At 37.1% G+C, this 24,114-nt stretch overlaps 1 protein-coding gene across 2 annotated transcripts; it reads left to right on the plus strand.

Moving 5' to 3' along the window:
- The first annotated feature begins 8,386 nt into the window (after positions 1 to 8,386).
- LOC137099329 (nuclear GTPase SLIP-GC-like) lies at positions 8,387 to 23,180 on the plus strand. Of its 2 annotated transcripts, XR_010910740.1 has the most exons (28): positions 8,387 to 8,488; positions 9,118 to 9,199; positions 9,503 to 9,615; positions 9,830 to 9,856; positions 10,083 to 10,128; positions 10,232 to 10,318; positions 10,424 to 10,517; positions 10,782 to 10,998; positions 11,137 to 11,352; positions 11,690 to 11,887; positions 12,019 to 12,194; positions 12,896 to 12,986; positions 13,073 to 13,160; positions 13,673 to 13,794; positions 15,198 to 15,368; positions 15,463 to 15,617; positions 15,802 to 15,919; positions 16,077 to 16,185; positions 16,306 to 16,439; positions 16,550 to 16,631; positions 16,783 to 16,879; positions 17,043 to 20,168; positions 20,853 to 20,909; positions 21,948 to 21,981; positions 22,121 to 22,213; positions 22,627 to 22,655; positions 22,745 to 22,902; positions 23,062 to 23,180. XR_010910740.1 is itself a non-coding variant. In XM_067476034.1 (22 exons), exons 2-21 carry the CDS (start codon positions 9,133 to 9,135, stop codon positions 16,842 to 16,844), a joined length of 2,373 nt encoding a protein of 790 aa, XP_067332135.1. In that variant the 5' UTR covers positions 8,387 to 8,488; positions 9,118 to 9,132; the 3' UTR covers positions 16,845 to 16,858; positions 17,043 to 18,043. The 2 variants fall into 2 exon arrangements, 1 of the variants encoding a protein (XP_067332135.1); XM_067476034.1 differs by lacking the exons at positions 20,853 to 20,909; positions 21,948 to 21,981; positions 22,121 to 22,213; ... (1 more) ...; positions 22,745 to 22,902; positions 23,062 to 23,180 and having other exon boundaries at positions 16,783 to 16,858; positions 17,043 to 18,043.
- The last annotated feature ends 934 nt before the right edge of the window (positions 23,181 to 24,114 follow it).

Raw genomic sequence — 24,114 nt, forward strand, 5'->3', positions numbered from 1 at the left:
TTAAAGTTGTAGGGGTGAACTGCCATTATTTTTAATAGTGTTTTCTTTAGATTTTTTTATAGAGAGTTATGTTTATTAAACATGTTTTTGTTTATTTGTTTTGCCTTATGGATTAGTTAGCGTTCTTTGGGAAATACATTTGTGTGTTTGTTGCTTTGGCCTAGGTTTACCCTGAGTTATATTTCTTCATTTTTCTGTCACCTTTTCACTTATTTTTGTGAGGGCAGTGACTTAAAACAGGCCAGGGCCCCAACAAATATTGTTTATTTGACCCCATTGTAACTTAAGTTCTTATTCTACACTGTTCTTTTGGCTTACTTGATTTTCTAGTTTACCTTATTTTGAAAAATCTGCACTTCAGTCTTCTGTAAGTGTTGTTACCGATGTTCGCCACAAGAGGGAGACACCCTTTAGCGAGCGTTTCTGTCGGGAGTGTACTAGTGATGGGAAGTTCGGCTCTTTTCAGAGAGCCGGCTCTTTTGGCTCAGCTCCCAAAGAAGAGCCAGCTCTTTCGACTCCTGAACGGTTCTTAATTTAGGATTTTTTATAGGCCTTTATTTTACCATAACTTTGCAAAAACTCATGGTTTGTTTGTTGTTGAAAACCCTTTCATGTGCAGTGTTTTTATGAGAATCCTTATAATTGCCTAATTTTGTGCATTTATTCTGTTACAAAACCATTCTTTTGTTTAATATTTTAATCAAACATTTTATTGCACAAATTAACAACAAAACAGCAAATAAATCCACAGAGCACAGTTGCTCACACAGCACACCACTTTGTCCTCTACTTGACATTCTTACTAGCTCCTCTGCCAGGTTTTTCTGCAGTCTCTGTCTGTGAACTCAAAGCAGTCCAGAAGGCAAGATGTCATCTTGTAATTTTCAGTGAAATGGCAAGTGACAGCCATGAAAGAGCATGTGGTTCTGGAGGTCCAGCAGTCAGTTGTCAGGCAAACTGTTGGAGCTTTTTTCACCCTTTCTTGCCATAATGCGCGTTCTGTGTCATATAGTTTAGGTATTGTTTGGGACAATGTTCTTCTACTGGGTAGATTGTATGTGGGATTTAAAGTTTGACAAAACTTTTAAAACCTCTGTTTTCCACAATGGAAAAGGGTTGGAAATCAGTAGCTATCATTTTAGCCAATTTCCAGCTCCCAGTTTTTTTTCCTTTCGCTGCTTACCTCAGTGCTCAGCCTGAGCTCTGCTTAAGGCAGAACTTTGTTTTGATTGGTCAGCAATGGCATCGCAGCCAATCAGATGTGAGGATATGGGATCATACCACTATGTAAAAACAGAGTCGGGTGCCGAGAAGTGGAGCGATGCTCCACTGCAAGTTAACTGTATGTCAGATAGCGGTGAGGTGAGTGTGTACTGTTGGCGTAATTGAAACTATGAGTGACACCCAAAAGAGAAGCAGCATCTGGCTCCAGTTTAAAGATAATGGAAACAGCAAAGCAGAGTGTGTTCACTGCAAGATGAAAATTACTTTAAGACCAGGTTCCACCACAAACCTGCATACAGGCAACTCCAACACACAACCATGTAGCGCTGAGACAGACACGAGACAGAATTGTGCTAACAACAGTGTACTGCTTTGTTTGTAATTTTGGAGGTAAGCTCACGTGGTATGAAATACAGGATGCATGTGTCATAAAGTTGAGGGTTATGAGTGAAGTGGGAAAGTTGGCTGTTTGCTCCCATTCAGTCTGTGTTGGCACGAGTTAGTTGTTAGCCATGACAATGCAGCAGTTAAGCTAACTTGGCCATTAGTATTAGGACTCTGTGGCGGTACATTTGATTGAGACATGTCTAAATTGCCTTGCATGTAACTGTAAAGATTTCAGGTGTAAGGACTGATGTTGCAGCAGTGCTGTTTCATTATTGGTGCCTGTGATGGCCACAGCCTCGGACACACCCTAAGTTTGTTTGGTAATGTTTTCACTTACCTTTTTCCTTAAGTTTAGTTTCTTGTTATTAAGTTTAAGTTGTATTAATTTAATTTCTCTTTTTCTTGAGTTATCATTTTGCTGGTCCGGGCTCGTTGGCCATCCAGATAAAAGATTGGATTGAGGCCTTTGTCAACTTTAAATACTTCCTACTGGGCCTGGATTGTACCAAGTACCCCGTTTGATGCAGGGAGGGGAAAATATGGGGAACATGTTTCTTTAGACGTTATAGGTTATTAAATGCTCTTTGGTTCATTATTTTGTTATTGCTTTTTCATATTTGAGTAATGGGATGATGTTGGTAAACTGTTTGTCTGGAGTTTGTTTATAATTTGTCCAGTTATAGTTATGTCTACCCTTTGTGTGTCATATTGGTTTGGCCAGCCAGTATATATGTTGCCCCTTGTGTGTCACTCAGGTTAGGTCTGTTTTGTCTCTCTTGTGATTAGAACTTATGTTGTAATTTCAGTTTGATAGTTTAAGTTCAGCTATCTTTTGTTGACCTCTTTTAGGGCCCACATTTTGTTAATTGAAATTTCTTTGTATATGTTACATTTGGGTAAATAAAACACATTTTCTTTTGTAACGTTACTCCTGTGTCCTGTGTCTACCTGCTCGATCCCTGACATTTGGTGGCAGTGGTGGGATCATTCAGTAGAGGACACAGGAGTTTTTTTCTTTGCCCTTCAATTTTTTCCCCTTTTGTTAATTATTTGGAATGAAGCCTCGAAAAGGAGGACAGACAGATGGAAGAGGTGCCCAAAATCAGCAGGCTGGTTTAGAGGGACCAATTAATGACATGGAGGAGGAAGCTTCTGGAGGGGCTAAGACTGAGGGTGAAGGTAAAGAGCCTAACATTTCGGCTCTGTATGCAATCCTTCAGACCCTCATGGGGCAGCAAGAAGCACGTGAGGCTCAAAATAAAGTGGAAGCTGCAAGGCAGGAACAACGCTATAAAGCATTACAACATCAGTTCCAATTGTTGCAGCTTTAGGTGCAGGTCCGCACAACACCTGTCCCTGACTCTCCTCCAGCAGAGCCTGGTCATCAGATTCTGATTAATCCAATCTAAACAATAAGTTGCGTTCTAAAATAACTCCCTCTTTGGAAGTGAATACTCTGCCACAGTTTCCACCAGGTCAGTCCCAGTTGCAATATGTACCCAGATTACAAAAGCTTTCAGATGATTATGATATTGAATATTTTCTTGTTACATTTGAGCGTATTGCTGCAGCATGTCGTTGGCCTAAAGCTGACTGGGTTTTCCATCTGATACCCCTGCTGACTGGTAAGGCTAGAGGTGCTTATGTAAACATGGATCTGGAGGATGCACAGGATTATGACCATGTAAAATCAGCTATTCTAACAAAGTAGGATATAAATATTGAAACCTATAGACAAAGATTTCGCTCAATGGAGGTGAATCTGGATGAAAGCCCAAGAGAGCTATATGTAAGGCTTAAGGAATTGTATGTGAAGTGGATCCAGCCAAAAGGTAAAACCACACAAGAAATAGGTGAATTAATCATTCTTGAACAATACTTGAGAATGGTGTCTCCTGAGTTACAGGTGTGGCTTAAAGAGCATAGCCCAGAAACAGCGGCTGAGGCAGCTGCATTAGCTGATGTGTTTGTGGCTGCTCGTAAGAAAAATCAGCCCTGGAGTTACACCGCCTGGAAAACAACAAAGGACAGTCGGAAGCCGACAGCCCCCCAGCACCATCACAGACAAGTCACCAGTGTGGGTAAGTCTCCCACAAGGGAGACTGAGCCAGTAAAGTTATTTTCAAAACCTTATGGCAAATTGCCAGTCTGTTATCTCTGTGGGCAAGAGGGCCATACTAAACCAGTCTGTCCAAAAAACCCTGTTAAGCTAACTCAGATGTGCTTGGTACCTCGATATACTGTTGAATCTAGAACTGATGGTAGCCAAAAAATGAGACTGACAACAGTTGAAGTTAATGGACAAGCTGTTGAGGCTTTAATTGATACTGGCAGTGATCAGAGTTTGGTGCATAGTAAAATGCTACCACCTAACACATTTGCTGTGTGCATGGCGACGAAAATCCTTATCCTACAGCAGATGTGTATTTAAAGATGCATGGAGAGGTCTACCTTCTGAATGTCGGACTTGTACAGAATTTACCATTTTCTGTGGTATTAGGTCGTGATCTGCCAGTACTCTTGGATTTGTTATACTTAAACCAAAAATGCTGTGTGGCTATGACTAGAGCTCAATCTAAAAAGTCAGATCAGCTGCTAGAAACACTTAGTGCCTTGCCCTTCTTTGATGCTGACCTGGAGGCGGCATCCGGGAAGTCTCGGAAGTCACACAGAGAGAGGAGGCAGGAAAAGTTCCAACGTACAGTTGTTAAACCAGCAGTTGATCCTGTGCCTGAGGTACAGATAGACTTTAAGATTCCTACCAACATTACTAGCTTGCAACAAAATGATCCAGCTTTGAGCCCACTATTGCAGAAGGCAAAAGAGAGGAAGAAAGGTACTGTGGCTGACTGCAATCTAGAGGAGGAATTCTATTTACATGATGGTGTGCTTTATCGTCAGCAGGGAGCAGCCAGCTAGTTGTCCCCCAGGCGGTTCGGGAGGGTGTTCTTACTCTGGGTCATTCTGTTCCCTGGGCTGGCCACTTGGGAAAGCACAAAACCACAGCACGTATTAAACGACAATTTTATTGGCCTGGTATGCGTACTGATGTTGCTCAATTTTGTAAGAGTTGCCCTCAGTGCCAGATGACTTCATCCAACACCCCCTCCAGAGCTCCTCTTCAGCCTCTTCCAATCATCTCTACCCCTTTTGAACGCTTGGGCATGGACATTGTTGGTCCAGTGGAGAGAAGTAAAGCTGGAAATCGCTACATGCTTGTGATCACTGACTATGCTACCAAATATCCAGAAGTCTTCCCCTTAAAGTCAGTCAAAGCAAAGGCTGTTGCTTTCTGTCTGGTGCAGTTTTTTTCTAGAGTAGGATTTCCCTGTGATTGTCAGTTAATTAACTGACCAAGGCACTAACTTTATGTCTACTCTGCTCAAACAGGTTTATCAGCTGCTTGGTATTAGGAGCTTGCGAACAATCCCTTACCATCCTCAAACAGATGGTTTGACGGAATGGTTTAATCAGACCCTTAAACAGATGCTGTGCAAATTTGTCAATGATACTGGATCTGACTGGGATCAGTGGCTGCCGTATCTACTCTTTGCATACCGGGAAGTTCCCCAAACCTCCACTGGCTTTTCCCCCTTTGAACTTATGTATGGTCACGAAGTTAGGTCACCTGGTGAACCTAGAAAAGAGAGAGTGAAAGTCAACAAAATGAAGGAGAGAACAGGAAAAGAGCCCTGATGATGAGGATGACTGGAAAGCCATCATCAGACCACAACGAAGGAGTGATGAAGAGGTCAAAGGTTATTTGAGGGCAGAAGCACCTGAGTTCTATCCACACACCACAGTAGCAGAAACGGAGGATTTGACTCCCGAGGACAATAGGGAACAACCACCAGAGGAGGAGGAAAACAGAACACCAGAAGAGAACATTGAAACGCTGAACATGGAGTGTGAATACAAGTCCTCTGGATCTGCACCCAGTAGCCAAGAAGATACTGACCTATCACCGGTCAGACAGAAAATGTATCCTTTGAGAAAGAGAAAAGCCAGTTTTAGCACCAGGTATTTTGGTGACAGGAACTTTCCCATCAGTCTCTGTCACCTAATTTCCACCTGGTCCATCCTTATCTTTATCTTTAACCAGCTAACCATCCTTTTCCTCTGCCACACTGTCAAGTTCCTCTGTCTAGTCATCACACCAGCCTCAGCCTCATTCTGGCTGCCTGTCTTCGCTCCTGTTACCTGGACCTGCCTGTCTGCAAGCTTTTTAATTAGGCTTTTTAATTCACAGGATCCGACCCGCTTACAAATTTACCAGATCCTCCCCCCAAACATTACAGATAGATCCTCACGTACAACAGTGCTAGAGTCATCAATAAGGCCCCAATCACTCTTAGACAGCTTTTTAACCATAGATCTCGCTGAGCTAACCTCAATTATTACCTCATCTAAACTAACAAATGGTTATTTGTCAATGTCAGTTGTAACAACAAAGTGCCTACAGTGATCTTAAGCAGTCCTCTAAACATGACAAACCCTGTGACTCTTTGTCTTCTTTGTGAGGTCTTTAATAAGCCCTTCTTGTTTGCCTGTTTGCTAATTATCTGCCATATGACTAAATTTACTCTTCCCCCACAATAGTCAGCTTTTCAGGGAACTGGCAGATGCTTTGTTTTTAGTGGGCATATAATTTTATATGTAAATGAGCTGAGGCCTCCCCCCGCCTATTTTCGCCGCCTCTTTAAAGTCTGAATCATTATACAGAAACTTAGATAACAGAATAACAGGGGGCAGTGGGCAGCAGTGGCTCACTTGACAGAGTTGCTGCCTACCGACCATAAGGTCGGACGCTCGTGAATGTTAGCACAGCACTATGTAGAGCCCGGCAGGCATTGTAGCAGTTCATCCTGATTTTAACCAGTCCTTTTGTATTTGAATCATTTTAGAAAAAGGCCAATCTTCCGCCTGACCAGTCAGAGTTTGATAAACAGGTCTGCTGTCTGCAAGATGAGCAGCTCCACGGTCCCAGTCATTAATACTATTGAATAGTAATGCCCATCAAAGCTCAGCGACAAGTAAATTTGCTCTCGAAGTGTTAATTTAACACGATTTTGCTTTAGGCCAATGGTTTCCCCAGCATCCTAGCCATGCAATTTGCACTGTGAATAGACTCTGCTCAAAGTGGGGGAGGGACGTTTCTACTGATATGTCACAAATATGTATAAAGAGCTCTTTGATAAATGCCGTCATTGGAGAGAAGGATCTTCTGCCCCATGGAAGCATCAGTGCCTGTACCACAGTCATGATTAAAGTGGAGGCAAATACGCACAACCTAATGTTTGAGGCAGAGATTGAGTTTGTTACAAAAGAGGTTAAATGAAATGAATATGTTTATGATTACTTGAAACAAGTTGAAAAGTTATGGTGCAGTTGCTGTTGCTGGTTTACATTCTTGTATTATATTCTTGGGCATAGAGCAGCAGGGGAAAAAGATGATGATTAACTTGACACTGTTGAAAAGCTGTCAGCAGTGTTTGAAGAGGACTGGAAGGACAAATCCCCTGAAAACCTCATGGACAACAAATATTTCAGAGAAATCCCAGAATTTCTCTGTTACAGAAGGAAGATTTTGACATGTGAATCAGTAAGTAAGATTAAACAGTTCTCACATGCATCATCAACAGCAAACATTCTGACAGATGATATGAATTTGGAATTACTCAGGTTTAAATGCATTGCAGCCATTGCAGTTTGGTTTAACAGAATAGTAATTTAACAAAATTAAAATAAAAAGTGATAAATGTTGCTTTTGAGCACTGTAACAGCTTTGACAGATTACACAGTATTGAAACAGGTCTTAGAAACGTCCTAAACATGGACATACACACATGTTGTATTAAAAGTCAACGCTTATTAGTTCAAATTTAAAATAAGTATTTTTTTTTTATCTTCCACTAGGCCAGTTAGACCTTTGCTGTCCACCAAGGATCAAAACTTATTTTGAAAAACACTTGAATGTACATGTAAATCAAAGTGCCTTGTAATATACTTTGATTTTATTGTTTATTGCAGACTAAACAACTAAAAAAATTCTCAAATACACAAGAAGTGACTTGGCCACTAGTCAAGTGTGTGACTGTCAGAGTGCCTTGTAATAGTCTTCTCCAGCATGTCATACTTGTGGACCTTCCTGGAAATGGGGACGGTAACAAGAGCAAAGATACAATGTAACTCTTTTTGTTGTTCTTCATTTTCACCAGCTGGGTTTCTTTGTTTCATTTAACCTGTTGGTTTACACCGAATCATGTCCTACTTGCAAGGGAGTGACCGTCAGGCCCTCTTAGAGATGTGTCCGACTGGTAGTGTCAGTGCTGTACATAGTTTAACTTTTGTCAGCCCTTAAACGCCCCCTACGGGGCTGGGACCCCAAACAGCTGCCTAGCCTGCCTATTGGCAGAAGTGCCTCTGTATATACAATATGACATTTTGACAGACTCATGCTTCCTTCCTCTCAACATGATGTTTTTCAGATGCCGCAGTTTTTCTGACCATACTCCTCCTCATCTGTTAATTGTTTACTGCTTCCCCCATAATATTTATACCCCCCTCCTGCATTCACTCATTGCCAGATTGTTTCTGCATTTTTCATGGTCATAACCATCTTTATGTTACCGTATCATTACTAAATTTCTACTGCCTATATTAGTAACAGTTTACAAATGAATCTCATGAAATTAGTAACAGTGCTATATCTGTGATTCTGCACTGCATTTCTGTTTTTGCATTGATCTTGCTGAACTTGCTTTTTGTGCAGAGAGGAGGTAACTTTGTTGAGGGGTGGGACAGCATAAAAGAAGGATGTCAAAGTGCATTGCACAACAGAGCAGTGGTTTGTTAGTTGAAGAGGAACAAAGAAAATGTAAGTTCTTTCCTTTTAAATTGATATATTTTCAATCCACTCTGTATAGTGTTACCTTTCATTTTTCTTTTGTGACTAAAAGATTTTAGTGTAGAACAAAGTAGTGGTGGTACAACTTTAGTTACTGATGCTTTCACGTTTGAAAGACTTAACAGTTACATAATATTCCAAAAAATAATCCTCTTCATTTATGCTTAATTCCTAACTCGCTTTGTAGCGTCCTTTGGAGCTAAATACAAAATGATACTATCTGTTACCGTCTCCTTAATGTCTTTAGTCTTGTTTTATTTCCATTTGTTACCTTTTACCGTCTTCTACCGTTGTTAAGTTTCGTTATTATTATGTGTTGGCTGTCCTTTCAAAATAAAACACATCCTTCTTACAGAAGGTTATAAAAATAAAAACCATAAAGCAAATTACAAATGCTTGAACTAGGCACATTTGCAGGAAAAAAAAAACATTCTAAGGAGGTTTTATATTTTTACCAAGACTGGGGCATTATTAAGTCATTTATTCAGGTTGTTGTACATTACTGTGAATTTGTTTTGATATATTTCCAGTGAAGTGAACTGTCAAATAAAAGTCATTGAGTAGATATTTATTTAAATGTTTTTTTTTTCATCACTCAGTTGCTGTTTTCGGACATGGATGATTTTGTTTGCAACAAATTGACTGAATGGGGTCTCAGTGATTGGATTGTAAAATTTAAAGGTAAAGTATTGTCATGCTTCTTTGGCAGCCACTGATGTTAGACAAGTGGGATGTAATCTTCTGAAAAATTTAAAACCTCTAATAAACATAAAAATATTTTACTTTATTCTTAAGTAAAATAACACGCAATTAATACTGAGATCAAGATGAACTAATAAAATACAAAATTCTGTATAAATTCTGCACATAAATGGCTAATAGCACTGCTCTTAAAATGATCAGCTTTGCATATCTGTTTCTATTCTTATAAAGATCCATTTAAAATGATAAGATTTTTTTAACTCAATATTGTTTTGATTGCAGATCAAGATATTGACAAAGAAAGCTTTGAATGTCTTGAGGATCAAGAAATCAGTGATTTGATCCCAATAGTGGGGCCGAGGGCAAAATTTAAGAAGAGACTGAAGGCTTTAAAGGTAATGTTCTGCACCAGATGTGCACAAGTTCTGTATTTTAATGTTGATACAGTACAACTGTACCATCTGTATAATGGCACCCAAACATGACAGAATATAATGTCTTATTATTTACAATGGTGTTTACTAGAATTTTGATACCTTAAACACTTTTATGTTTTCAATGATTGCTCAAAAGTTTACAGTCATAAAGATACTTTAATTTATTCTGCAGCATGAAGAAACAGCTGATTCTGCTCAGGTAAATATGATAATGAATTTCACAGGCCTGTAACAATAGCACTATTTATTTGTGTGCATGTATTTACGGATAAACGCTTTTATGGTCTCCACCTCCCTTTTTTATATATAAACATGAAAAGTAGAAGCCTGTATAGGAAATGTAAAGCTGTGAGTTTAATGACAACACCAAGGTGAATATAATGTGATCGCACTTTGTCTTAACAAATATGCATGTTCATCCCCAGGTTTTGCCATCCACCAGTGACATAGGTGATAAAGCGGATATACAAGGTATTGTATTAATTGCACGTATTTAGTGTTAGTGATTATGTAAGATATGGAAGGCACATGCAACTTCTATCACAGAAGGTGTTTTTTAATTTAAAAAAATAAGGAAAGTCGGACCATCTGGGTGAGTGCAGCAACATCCAGTCACCACCAAGGAAACAACAACGAGCCTCTATATCAAGACCACACAAAGGTATAACAGAAACAAATACAGTTTCTAGATTAAAATTTAAACCCAATTTATTTAATTTAGTGGTTATGGTCCCTGCTGAGTAGTTCTTTATTTTTACTCTGACAGAGCAAATCATACTGTCTGATGTGAAAACCATCATGAAATGCACATATGAGAGACTCCATCTTGAAGATGAAACAAAGCTCAATGCTTTCCTCAAGTAAGTGTGATGTTTTTTTATAATCCGTCCATAGGTTTGGATCCGCTCCTGACCAAGGGATGGTTTCACCAAGACATCTTAGACTTGCCAGTCAGTGTGTAACACAAGTGTCACATAAACAGTACAAAATTTATTAACTAATAGTTTCTGAAACAGTCGCTGGAGGACAGAAAGAAAATCGGATTCAGTTTGTAAAGATGGTTTTTGTAAATACTCACAAATATATTTAGGGTAGACTCAATATTTAAATTCTTTTTGCCACAGGAGTACAATAAGTGATTTGGAAACAGACAAGAGAGAGCTGGTCGGCGTCTTTGGTAAAACTGGGGCTGGAAAAAGCTCTTTGATAAACGCCATCATTGAAGAGAAGGACCTTCTTCCATCTGCAAGTATCAGTGCGTGTTCCACGGTCATGATTAAGGTGGAGGCAAATATGCTCAACCTAAAGTATGAGGCTGAGATTGAGTTCATTACAAAAGAGGTAAAATAACCTGAAAGTGTGTATGTTTACTTAAACCTACAAAAAGTTATGTTGTAGTTGATCAACTAATGCTGATTTACTTTACATTCACACTTTAAATGTAAAAAAGTTGAAGATAAATTTTCTTTTCATTTTTAGGAGTGGAAAGATGAGTTGTGGTACTTGTTTCATATTCTTGGGGTTAAAGCAGATGAGGAAAGAGATGGGGATTATTGTGACACTGTTGAAAAGCTGTCAGCATTGTATGGAGAGGAGTGGAAGAACAAAGCCCCTGAAAACCTCATGGACATCAAATATTTCAGAGAAATCCCAGAGTTTCTCTGTTACAGGAGGAAGATTTTGACATGTGAAACAGTAAGTAAGACTAAACACATGTATCATCAACAGCAAACATTCTGACAGGTTATAAGATTACATTGTATTGAACATTCATAGTAATGTCTTTGAGGTAATGGGCATAGACACAGACAAAAGGTCCATTCTCATGTTAAAAATTATTGCTAACTAAAAGATTAAAATAAATATAAATAGTAATTATTTTATCTCAGTTAACAGCATTTCTTCCTGGCAGGCCAGCAAGACCTGTACTGTTCACCATGGATCAACACTTGCTTTAAATATAATTTCTAATGTACATATAAATATAATTAAAGTGCCTTGTGCTGTACTTTCATTTAATTGTTTGTTGCAGGCCAAGGAATTATCGGCAAAATTTGTGAAATACGCAAGAAGTGACTCAAAAGAGGCAGAAGGAAGGAGGTGGTATTGGCCACTAGTCAAGTGTGTGACTGTCAGAGTGCCTTGTAATAGTCTTCTCCAGCATGTCACACTTGTGGACCTTCCTGGAAATGGGGACCGTAACAAGAGCAGAGATACAATGTGGAAAGGGGTAATTTATTAACATACACTGCTGTTCATCGTGTATTGTTACTGCATTTTAACTGAAAACTGTAAAACAATGTCATCACAAAGCATTAATATTTAATTATTCATATTTAATTTACTGTTATGCCCATTCAGATTGTTGGACGATGCTCTACTGTCTGGATTGTGACTGAAATTAATCGAGCTGCAGCAGAGAAAGAATCCTGGGAGATCCTGGAAAGTGCCAGTAGCCTCATGGGAAATGGTGGCGAGTGTCAACACATCCACTTTATCTGCACTAAGTCTGATCTTGTTGCAGATTTAGATGATGAGTAAGATTTTTCAAATGCAAAAATCACATATAAAAACATTTAAAATAGACACAGATGTGTGTTGTGGCTGAGGGCTCATGTTACCATACTATTAGCACAGGTTGTACTTGTAAAATTGTACTGTTATTTTAAGTATGACACTGTACTTCCTGTCTGGGGTGTAAAAGACAGGTCACTGCAAACTGTGTGTTCTAATAGGAAAAATTGGAAGCATTCACTAACAGTAGACAGAATTCTTTCAAAGTAATACCTTTATTGTCTTTGTTTATGACTTTATTTGAAGTGCAGTAAAAGAAAAAACCCTAAATGAAATCTTTTTTTAGTGTGATCACCCTTTGTCTTAAGCGTACAGATACGACACTTCCATGCAGTTTTTAAGAAATTTGACAGGTTGTTCCAAACACCTTGCTGAACTTACCACTGTACCCTAAAAGTCTTCTGTCTGTCTGTAGGATGGGGGCATACCATCCATTGCAAGATTATTTTCCTATTGCTAGTTCTATGACTGGTGGTGCATTTAGGGTTAATGTCTTTGGCATTAATGAGACAATTGGGTGTGTTTTTAAAGAATTACTTTAAAAGTGCCTAAAACCTTTGCACAGTCCTTTATATAAAAACTCCCAGTAATCGTAATAGAAAGGCTTACATGTAAATTCCTCAAAATAACTTTAATAAAATAACTTTGTGCTTTCTCCATGTAGTTCAGCAGCTGCTTGTGCTCTCTTATTTAAAAGCAACATGAAAGCCAAGGACGAAGTGAGCAAACAGTTCAACAATCTAAACAGGATTAAGGTGAGTTTTACAGTATAGACCCACAGAGAACTGTTAAATTGGTTTACAACTGGAGGTTTTACTTCAAATCTAACCTCCTTTTTCAGAAACATTTCAGTGATGACTGTTTCAGAGTCTTCACAGTGAGCTCCAAAGAGTTTCTAAAACCAAAACATCTAAATCCAGATGACACAGGTAAGTGGAGTCTCCATATGAGAGACTCTCCTTTTGGCTTATCTCGTGAGTTCGGGGTCGCCACAGCGGATCATTGTCCGCATGTTGATTTGGCACAGTTTTTACGCCGGATGCCCTTCCTGACACAACCCTCCCCAATTTCTACCGGGCTTGGACCGGCACTGCATCGCTGGGGAGGGGGGCGATGGGCTGTTAGGGGTTCAGTGTCTTGCCCAGAGACACTTCGACATATAGCCAGGGCCGGGGATCGAACCACTCACCCTGTGGTCCGTAAGCAACTGCCTTTACCTGAGCTATAGCCGCCCACTGAGCTATAGCCGCCCACTGAGCTATAGCCGCCCACCTAGCTATAGCCGCCCACTGAGCTATAGCCGCCCGGAGTCTCCATATGAGAGAAAACCTTTCAAATACACGCTTTGATTTGTTTACCTTTACAACTTTAACAACACTTTGACGTGGATGACTATCAGATCATGCTATTTAATATATATTTATTTTTATTTTTTTTACAGAAATACCCAAACTTCAGGAGTTTCTGCAAAATCTCAATGACTGTCACTCAGAGACATTAAACTATGTTTCTAGAGCTCATGGGATTCTCTCTCTGATTCAGGGAGCCAGGAGTACAGAAGTGGTAAGATCAAGTAATATTTGTTTTTTGTTTCTCTTGATTGTCATTGATATTCATAAAACTAATATTCATAACATATAACGTATGAAATACCACTGAACACTAAAACATAGAAATGTCATATGACTGACTTTTAAAATTTGTGTGAATTATATATAAGTAAGAATATTGTTTTTTTTTAATAAATGCTGCAGTGTTTCACCTATATTCATATACAGAGCTGTGGTAAAAATACATTTAAAAAAATTTTTTTTTCTCTTTCGGCTTATCCCGCGAGTTCAGGTTTTAATAATATTGATGACAAAATGTATCAAACATCACAACTTAATACACTGTATCTCTAATCAAACTCTGAAATAGCATTGATGCACTAAAACTGGGCCCTGCTGTCAGTGTGCTGTATAAATACTAGGAATGCTTGCTTGTAGAACATTACATCTTCACTTTAAGAGCTCTGGATCTCATTAACACTGTCCAGATTTTGATTCGTCGCCCACTCTTTGTGCCATGCAGGACTATGAAACACAAACAGCAGGCCTGCTGCTCTCACAGAGGACAGATACATCAAAACAGAACAGTGTGACATTTCAAATGAAAAAGCACAACCCCAATGTAGTAGTTATGTTACTATATTCATTTAAGGAGTCATCTGCATCAGTAAAGTTTATGGACAGTGCAAAACATCTGTCAAATTAATATTATATCAGTTTTAAACAGCTGATTAAATGTAATTCAATATGGACTAAATTTTGATAGACATATAAAGGTGTTCCCTTGAATAGAAGTAGCCTACAGTGCATTTGAATAATCTGAAATGGCAAGAAACCTGCTATAGTTAAGTTATTCTACCTGAAATATTCCACATAATACTACATTTGTAATTACTACAGCTACTGTACTGTGCTGACTGCACTAGCAAGCACAGTATTTAGACAAACCTACCAGGACCAAAGTGGTGTTCATTTGCTGGCTGTGTTAGGTTGGACCCTGAGTCAAACTCATTTATTGCATTAAAGGATTTGATTCACATAGTCACTGAACTAAACTTGTAAAATCGTACGTAATTCTGAGGGCATTTGTCTGGCTGGTCTGCAGAGGGCAGTGGGATCAAATCCCAGGCCATACACCAGGTGTGTCCCTGAGTGAGACACTCAGCACTAGCTCCCCAGGTGCCCCCCTGTGGCTGCCCACTTCTCCCCCCGAGAGGATGTGTGAAAGCAAAGAAAGAATTTCATTGTAACATGTATGTGCAGTATGAATATGACAATACAGTATGATTCTATTCTTCTATTAAAGTGTTCATACTCAGGAATAAAGGAATTTCATAGTATGTATATAAGTATGAAAGAAAACCCCTCAAGTTTTGTTTTTACTTTTAATGCTGAAAGTTTCGTTTTTGATTTCAGCCTGGGAACAAAAAAGATGCATCAACAGACCTTGAAGAAAAAATAAGGCAAGAACTTGAGAAAGTGAGAGAATCAATGGAAGCAACTTACTCTGCTTTTGAAAAATGCCTTAATGAGGGGGTTGAAAAAGCTAAAACTTCATGTGAAGCAAATATGAAGAAGATCTTACATGTATGTATTTTAACAACATTAAACTTAAAACTAAATTTGCACTATAATTATATCTTAAATGTAATAAAGATATTTTTTGTCTGTTTTGTCTCAGACAAAATCAGGTTGTGGTCATCACAAAACACTGACATGTGTGGTTGAGAATGGAGGTGTCTACAAACCGAAAAAAGGGAAACAAATAAACCTCAATCTGACCTTATCTTCATGCCTGACCGAAAGCATTGATGAGGAATTCAGGAAGACCTTCCCGTAAGAAATCACTTATTCAGGACACACAGCCCTATGTTGGTCCATTTTATGGAGTATTGAGAACATAAACATTACTGTATAACTGCCTGAATGTACTGTTATGGAAAATGATATTTACAAGTTATTTCACTGTCAGTGCTGCCTATTAAACATGAAACATGTCAACTTGTTAACTTGTTTTCAGAAATGAAGGAAAATGTGGACCAGTCAATGGAGTCATCAGTATGTTTTCACTTAACACAGAAAAGCTGATTGAAAAGTACAAACATCTTGAACTGCAGCTGACATTTCTGCAGACAGAGGTAGATGAGAGGAGTACAAACATGTTCATTATGACAATATCAACAGTTGTGTGATAAACTGAAAAATCAGGTCAGCAAGTGTTGACCGAGAAAATATGACCCTTAATTCATGTAAAAGTTATATTTATGTTGATCTACTCTTTGTTTTCTCTATAAGGAAGAAACAATGAAAACAAATCTCAACAAAATCATCCGGGAGCGTAAGAAAAAAATCTACACGAGTCTGATTGAGACAATTGAGGAAACCATGCAAGAGTGCTATCAAAGTACTAAAGAAAACCCTGACATATACAAGCTGTCACTATAACATGTCACACTTGCAGTACAATCATCTTAATTTTTAAGTAAATGTATTTTTGATTAAAAAAAGTTTTTTATTATTATAGAAGCAGCAGCATTTAGAGGACCAGACAAGCTGAAGAACATGAGGGACACTATTGAGCTGAACATACGTGATTTGAAGAACATCATGTTTGAGAAGGCTAAAGATGTTATGTTGCACCACCTGATGAAGTTGATGGTTTGTGAAATTTCATAATATGAGATACAATTATAGTGTAGTGAAATATGCTGCAGGTCGTTCACATGACAGCACATGTAGTCATTAAGTTTATTTTGATGCTGAAACAGGAGACAATCCTGGAGACAATGGAGAAGACCCTGAACCAAGCATTGGAGATTTCACTCAAGACAGATGGTTACCCAGTCCCAGGTATAGAAAACATACAATATCACAATAAAAGCATTTATATACATAAATCACTGACAATTCTGTAAATATATTCTCTAAATAAATAAATCAATAAACTTCAGTAACTGGTATTTAATGTATTCTAAACAATAAGCTTTATTTCTTTCTTTAGTGTTTTCAAAGGAGCTTGATCTGGTGAAGCAGTACTACAAAGAACTGAAGCCAGACGAATAAATGTCACTGATGGGGTAAAACACATGTTGAATATGGTGAAGATCTTTTCAAAACACCTCAATTATGAGACAGTGTTTCTAATTGTAGTGATCCATAGCATGTACACAGAAATATTTAGTTAATGTCATGTTTTAAATTAACAATTGAAAATATTGGATTCTGAATTTGACTGGTCACAATGTCTTGTTGACATTACAGGTTTGTTCAGCGCAGAGAACCAGCAGAATCCAGAATTTGCCACAAACCATCTCTGCAGAGCACAAGACCTGTGGATTTAGTCTCAGTCACTTTGTGGTTTTACATTTTTTGCATGTAGAAGATTTTATATGTTTAAAGTTTTTTGTTATTGTTTTTAAAGATACAAAATTCCAAAGATGCTGTTGAGTTGCAGCTCGACTGTCTTTAAGCCGTTTTCATCTGAAACACTTTCTAACTATTGTGGCAGCCATATTTACTTTTGTGCAGTCATCATAACAAATTGAAATTGAATTTATAAATTGGGAAAGACTTCCAATATCTTCTTAATCTGAATGGAGACTTTCTCACATGAAAAAAAAAAAAAAAAACTTAATAAAACAACAACTCTAAGAACCACCATAATGTTCCTCCTGTCCAAAAGTGTCTAATAAGGCTTTTTGAATAAAAGGTAAAACATCTTGTCTGAACAGCAACTTTTGGAATAACGATGATGTGGATGACTACGAATCTTCACATAGGAATGTTTGTATGTGGCATACTGAGGGCTAATTATGTCTGTAAAAGAGCGAAGCAGCCATGGCAAGAAACCAAAACCCAAACAAAGTCTAAGACTTGAATTGTGACAGGTTTTTATAAAATTTTAAATCAGTTTTAACACCAGGTATTTTGGTGACAGGAACTTTCCCATCAGTCTCTGTCACCTAATTTCCACCTGGTCCATCTTTATCTTTATCTTTACCATCACCACTTTGTATAAAGTTGTAAATAGTATTGAATCTGTAGGGTTGAACTGCCATTTTCTTTCGACTGTTTTCTCTTGTTTTCTCATTAGGGAGTTAATGTAATTTATCTTTGTATGTTGCACCCCTACCCACTAGACAGGGGCGTAACAGACATTTTTCCACTTCCTTAGTCAACTGTTAATAGATCTTGGAAGAACTGAAAACAGAACTCATTGTGATGAATCATCTCAGTTTAATACATGCCGGCATGAAGAAAAACACATGGATGTTGGTGTCTTCTCACTTGTATCTCTCAAACCCCTTCTATTTATACTCAAACCTAAGAAAGGAACCACCCTCACAGAACATGAATGAAGAGACCAGGTGCACACAGTTGACAGTCATTGTTTGACAGTCTTGTTTGCCTGTTTGCTAATGATCTAACCATATGACTAAATTTACGCTTATCTGGCTTATAAAATTTCAGCATCGGTAACTAGATTTATTTCACTCAACTAGTTTTTTGTAAATACCACTGAATTATTCTGCCTATAAAAGGGGGAAAAGAAACAACCAAAAATTAACAAATTGTTATTGACTGTCTGCAAAATGATTATTTTAAGCATTGGTATTAATCCAGAATTATTTATACGTAACTAATAATTAAGGATTAGTTCAGAAAATTAGTTTAAAAATAGAATCTATGCTTCTGTTTAATATTCTGTGCTTAACTGAAAAAAAAAACAGTCTGGAGACAGAATGAGCTGGAACTGAGTGGTGGACACATACAGAACTGCGGGGACACATACAGACAAAAGACAGAAACAAATTTCATATTAGTTATTTCATTATTAGGCGTAAATGTCTTATTAAGTAGTAGCTGTTTCTTGCCTTTATAGCCATGATTTTGCTGTTATTTGTCTTATTTTTTATTTTTTTATTTAAAAAGTCAAAGTTCCTGGTTACTGTCATGTGTGTTACTTCCAGACTGTCAGTGACTAGAAATTTGTAATAGATGGTGGGAACAGTCCTGAGATATCAACTGTCCACTCTGACAGTCTTCAAGTGTGTCCTCAGATATATAGATGTGTCTTTAATTGAATGCATTTCTCATAAATAACTTATTCATCTACAGGTAATATTTTGTGTTGTTGAATAGGTATGTAATCATTAAGACTAATAAATAGGTTTCTGAACATATAACAACATAAAATCTTTAAAAAAATAAATAAATAAAAATTCTGAAAGAGTCTGAAAGGGAGGTGAAATACTGTAATGGCCCATACATGTTCAGAGAATATGAGATCAAGGTGGTCTGAGTCATTCAGAAGTTTCACGACAAAGAGGGGGTGTGGTTTGAGCTGAAAGGTTCTTTTGTAAGGCAGTGTAGGAAAAGAACAGACGGCTTGTTGCTATGCTGGTCTCTATAAACTGTAGTTTCCACAACAGACTCACATGAATTCAACATGTTGACTTTGTTGAATATATGTTTGACTTTGCTTGGAAGATTTTGAAATGGGAAGAAAAATATTTTTTTTGGAGAAATAGCGTGGGGGTATAATTTTATAATAATACATTCTTGCCCCTTTGGACCGTACCAACAGAACATAAAACGTGTCCACAAAGTGACAATGTGCATGTTTCTAAGAGTTAAACATTAGTATTAACACATTTTGAAAAGCTATATCATGTATGATTATGTATAGGAGTTGATTGGTACAGTAGAACAAAACCAAATGTTTGCTTTCTCCTGCAAGATTTCATTTGGTTAATATAGACTAATTCTTCCGGCTTCAGGAGCAGCTAACCATCCCCCACAGTTACAGTCTGTTGTGCTGCATGCACAGCAAGGTGTATCACCGGTTGGTCATGTGACATGACGTCATGACATCTGTAAACCCAAGACTTAGGAACTAACGTACCTTTGGTTAACTCTGCTGGATGTGGTGAACAAATTGTCACTTTCATTTTCAATAATGTGTTTAACATTTTAGAGGCTGTGTTAGACTACTTGTTAGTAGTCATTGTAAACTTAATTACTGTTAATATTTAGATTTATAGATTTGCTTTAGTCGAATTACATTGGGTTTAATTTTTAAACACTAATTTGCATCCATATTTCCTACTCCAATACATCTTCATTATTGTTATTTATGCAATTGTATCTTGAATGTTTACACTGATTGTAAAACTGTTCAAAAGCAAAAATCATCAAATCACTAATAAGAATTTATCATTTGAGTTTCTTCGGTATATTTCCAGATTTGAATTGATCTTGCTGACCCTGCTCTTCAGGCAGGGAGGAGGTTCCACTGTTAAGAGGTGGAGACATTATAAAAGGAGTTCAGAATAAAATCCGCACCTGAGGGCTCACATATTTGAGCTCAAAAGGAACGGAGAAAATGTAAGTATATTAACTTCAAGGCATTATATTCACAACTAAGCGGAATAGAGAGACATTCTACTAAAATAACACAATAACAAGTTAAGCTGCTGCAATTCTGTTACTATTATGTATTATTAATTAAATTAGCTTTATAGATTAAACTATGATGATACTTTGAAACCAACATTGAAGTGTGTGTATGTGTGTGGAGGGGGGAAGAAATATTTATTCATTCTCTATAATTTTATAATCATAATACATTCTTGCCCCTGTGGACCGTACCAGCAGCGCAGCAAACTAACTGCTCTGCTGTCAGTGATGTAATTATTGCTAATGCTCGTGCTAATTATTGTGTACAGATCAAAGTTTATGAACAACATCACCTCCACAGTTTGCTTTGTCTCTCCCATCTCATCACATACAGTAAATTCATACCATTTTTTTCAACACAGTAACAAATGGATTGTGAAACAATTTAGTCTATTAATTAAGATTATTAGGCCTAAATGTCTTATTAAGTAGTTCCTGTTCCTTGTCTTTATAGCCACGGTTTTGCTATTTTGTATCTTTTTGTCTTTGTAATTTAAAAAGTCCAAGTTCCTGGTTGCCCTCTTATTTGTTTTGGCAAAAGAACATGCAAGGTGTGTCTATCCCCAGAACATCCAGTCCTTCTCAACCAGTAATTATTTGTTTTGTCTACAGTTTACTTCCAGACTGTAGGAACAGGAGGAACAACTAACAAAACGCTCACTACAGAAGGTAAGAGGAAATAAAAAACAATTTGGACAAGAAAAATAACTAACAAAAACACAGAGACTAACTCACTCTAATTAATAGCTAATTAACAAGTACATTAATTAATTAACTAATTAACAAGACTGAGAAGGTTCTAAAGTGGTGGAAACCGAAGGAGAATAGGGAAACAGGGCACATAGGGAGACACACTAGCAACAAACAATGGGAATGAAAGTCCTTATAAAACATGAAGGATGATGTGAATCAGGTGTGTTGACCAGTGCCAGCTGAGATCAAATCAATTGCAGGTTGTTCATTGTGTGACACTACTTTGTACATTTACATGTTCTGCAAATTAATTTTAAAAAGTCACAGAATGAAAGAATGTAAAAGAGGACAATTAATTTGTTCTACCATAAAAAGAGTGAAGACATTTCCTTAACTGTCCCAACTGAACTAGGCTCTTTCAGCAATTAATGAAATGAAATCCAGCAATTAAGTTTCTGCTGTTAGTAGGCATAACTCACTCCCAGAGGCAACAACATAAATCAGAGAAAACAGAGTAACAAGCATAGAATGATAGATTTAATGCTTGACTGATTCACTTTTAATGATTCATTGTTATTAATGTGTGGAGTCTTACCCACCTACCTGCAGTCAATATAACACACTGTAAATACACTGTGATGGTATTTTGTTTCAGCAGTTGGTTATATACATGTATGTAAATTCTACTGGTTTTCATTTTCACTAAAGCATTTTATTAAATTATTTATTGTAAATATCAAGCTGTAATGGTCTATTGAAACATGACTGTTTACCTTTCAGCTCCTGTTTTTGTGTATCTCCTGTCGTACTTTGGTGCTTGACCTGTATTTGTCCTGTATTTGAGTCACTAGAATCTCCTGTGACAAAGTCATCTTTGAACAATTTGCTATTTTCTGATCTCCACATCTGTGTTTTTATTGAATAAGTATGAAAAATATAGCAGTGTGTTAAAGCCTGTAGAGCTCTGATAAAAAATTACTGTCTTAAGATCGAAATATCGTTGTTCATCCTTAGGATCAGCCCTCAACCAGTGACACAAGTGATAAAGGTGAGATATACAGTATCATTTTCATTACATCTAGTGTTAATTGATGTATTCCATGTAACATTTGAATTTCATAGGTTTTAATATGGAAGAGGTGAAAGGCACATAATGCTTCTTGATTTTTTAAAAAACATCCAATAAGGAAAGAGAAAGTCGGACCTTCAAGACGAATGCAGCAAATGGCAAACACCAGCAAGGAAGCGACAATGTACCTTAGTACCAGGATCATATGCAGGTATTTATATGAATTAATAACATGGCAATTATACAACATGGCTATTATAGGATTAAAAATTGTATTCAATAAATTTCTGTTGTATAGTCTCTATATACACAGAACGTACTTTTATTGTGGCTGCTCAGTGTCTTAAAATATTATCACCTCCAACAGTCAACAGCATATATATGTTATTTACATACATTTTAAGTTTAGATTCAATAGTTTATGATTCCTGGTGAATATTCTTTATGTTTACTCACAGAAGAAATCAAACTGTTTGGTATGAGAGACATCATAAAAGATGTCTATAAAAGACTCGATTTTGAAGATAACACAAAGCTCAATGCTTTTCTAAAGTTAGTTTTACATTTTTCATATTCCATGTTCTTTTCTCCATGTTTCATGGGCCTGGTTCCATTACTGTCCAGGACCAAAGTTGAAGAAATTCTTATATCCTGTAAGTATTTGAACAATTACATTTAGACAGATTTTGCATGTAATGTAATTAGGCCCTAAAAATGATATATATGTATTTCTTTGCCTTAGAATAAGTCAAAATGCTACGGATTTTACGGAACACTAAAGAGTACAGTTGAAAAACGTGGCACCCACAAACCAAAAACGGGGAAACAAATAAACCTCAACATGAAGTTATCTTCAGTCCTAACTGACAGCATTAATGAGGAATTCAGGAAGACCTTCCCGTAAGAAATTACTCAATGAGCATGCAAAGTTCTTTGTTAGACTATTTATTAACTGTGCAGTGGAAATCACATATGCTGCATTTTACAGTAAAATTACTTTATTACAACACAATCTTTTCAGTGCTGCCTGTGAAAAATTTCAAATTGGTAATGTTTCAGCAATGGAGGGAAACATGGACCATTCAATGGAGTCATCAGCATGTTTTCACTTGACACAGAGAAGCTGATTCAGCAGTACAATGATGTCGAACTGCAGCTGCCATTTCTCAACACAGAGGTGAGGATGAAAATCGTCCCGTACATATTAATTATCATAGTATAAAGTTAAGTAATTGTTTGAATTATTTGTATTATCTTTAGCACCTAAAACATTGCAAAGTATAATACTGTAAACTCAATTCTAATCAATGCCAGACAAAAAAAATACTGTTGAATTTATGTTTGTTCTCTCTCTAAGGAAAAAAAATTAAGGCAAAACTCAACAAAATCATCCAGGAGCGTAAGAAAGATATGTACAACAGTCTGATGGAAACAATTGAGAAAACCATGCAAGAGGGCTATAAAAGTACAAAAGAATAACCTCATATATACAAGCTGTCACAACAATATTTCACATTTACATTAAGTGTGACAACAATTTTCTGTTTTTTGTAGAAGCAGCAAAATTTAAAGGACAAAAAATGCTGCACAACATGAGGGACACTCTTCAGAAGCACTTATTTGTTTCAAAGAATGTCATGTTTGAGTGCACTAAACATCTTATGTTGCAGCGCCTGAATGGATTAAAGGTTTGTCCCATTTTATAACATGATATATAATCATGTAAGAAAACATACAGTATTGTGCTACATATTCATTTACATGATGGCTTTGCATGTTTTTAAATTGAATTTGCATTATGAATGTTACTTTGCTGCCAAAATCCATTCAGTCTCTGTCACAAATGCCACTATTGTTATTAAGTGTCTAAGATATATACAAAACTAATACACACATATGTAGTCATTTACCCTTTTGTCAGCCCATTCTGAGGCTCTCTCTCTGTTAATATAAAATTTAGTTCATTTTGATAATATTTATGTTGAGTAGGGATGATGATTATGATGATGATGATGGTGATGATGACTATAATTTTGTTGCTGAACAGGAGGAAATCCTGAAGACACTGGACAACACCCTGAAGGAAGCAGTCGATCTGTCACTCAAGACAGA

Source organism: Channa argus, chromosome 15 (assembly GCF_033026475.1).
Source record: "Channa argus isolate prfri chromosome 15, Channa argus male v1.0, whole genome shotgun sequence".
Lineage (NCBI taxonomy): Eukaryota > Metazoa > Chordata > Actinopteri > Anabantiformes > Channidae > Channa > Channa argus.

Bases quoted from the DNA above. Each gene is read 5' to 3' on its own strand.
- LOC137099329 (XM_067476034.1), top strand. From the start codon at position 9,133: ATGGATGATTTTGTTTGCAACAAATTGACTGAATGGGGTCTCAGTGAT. The intron at 10,319-10,423 runs GTATAACAGAAA...TTACTCTGACAG, and splicing joins TATATCAAGACCACACAAAG to AGCAAATCATACTGTCTGAT. The intron at 11,888-12,018 runs GTAATTTATTAA...ATGCCCATTCAG, and splicing joins GAGATACAATGTGGAAAGGG to ATTGTTGGACGATGCTCTAC.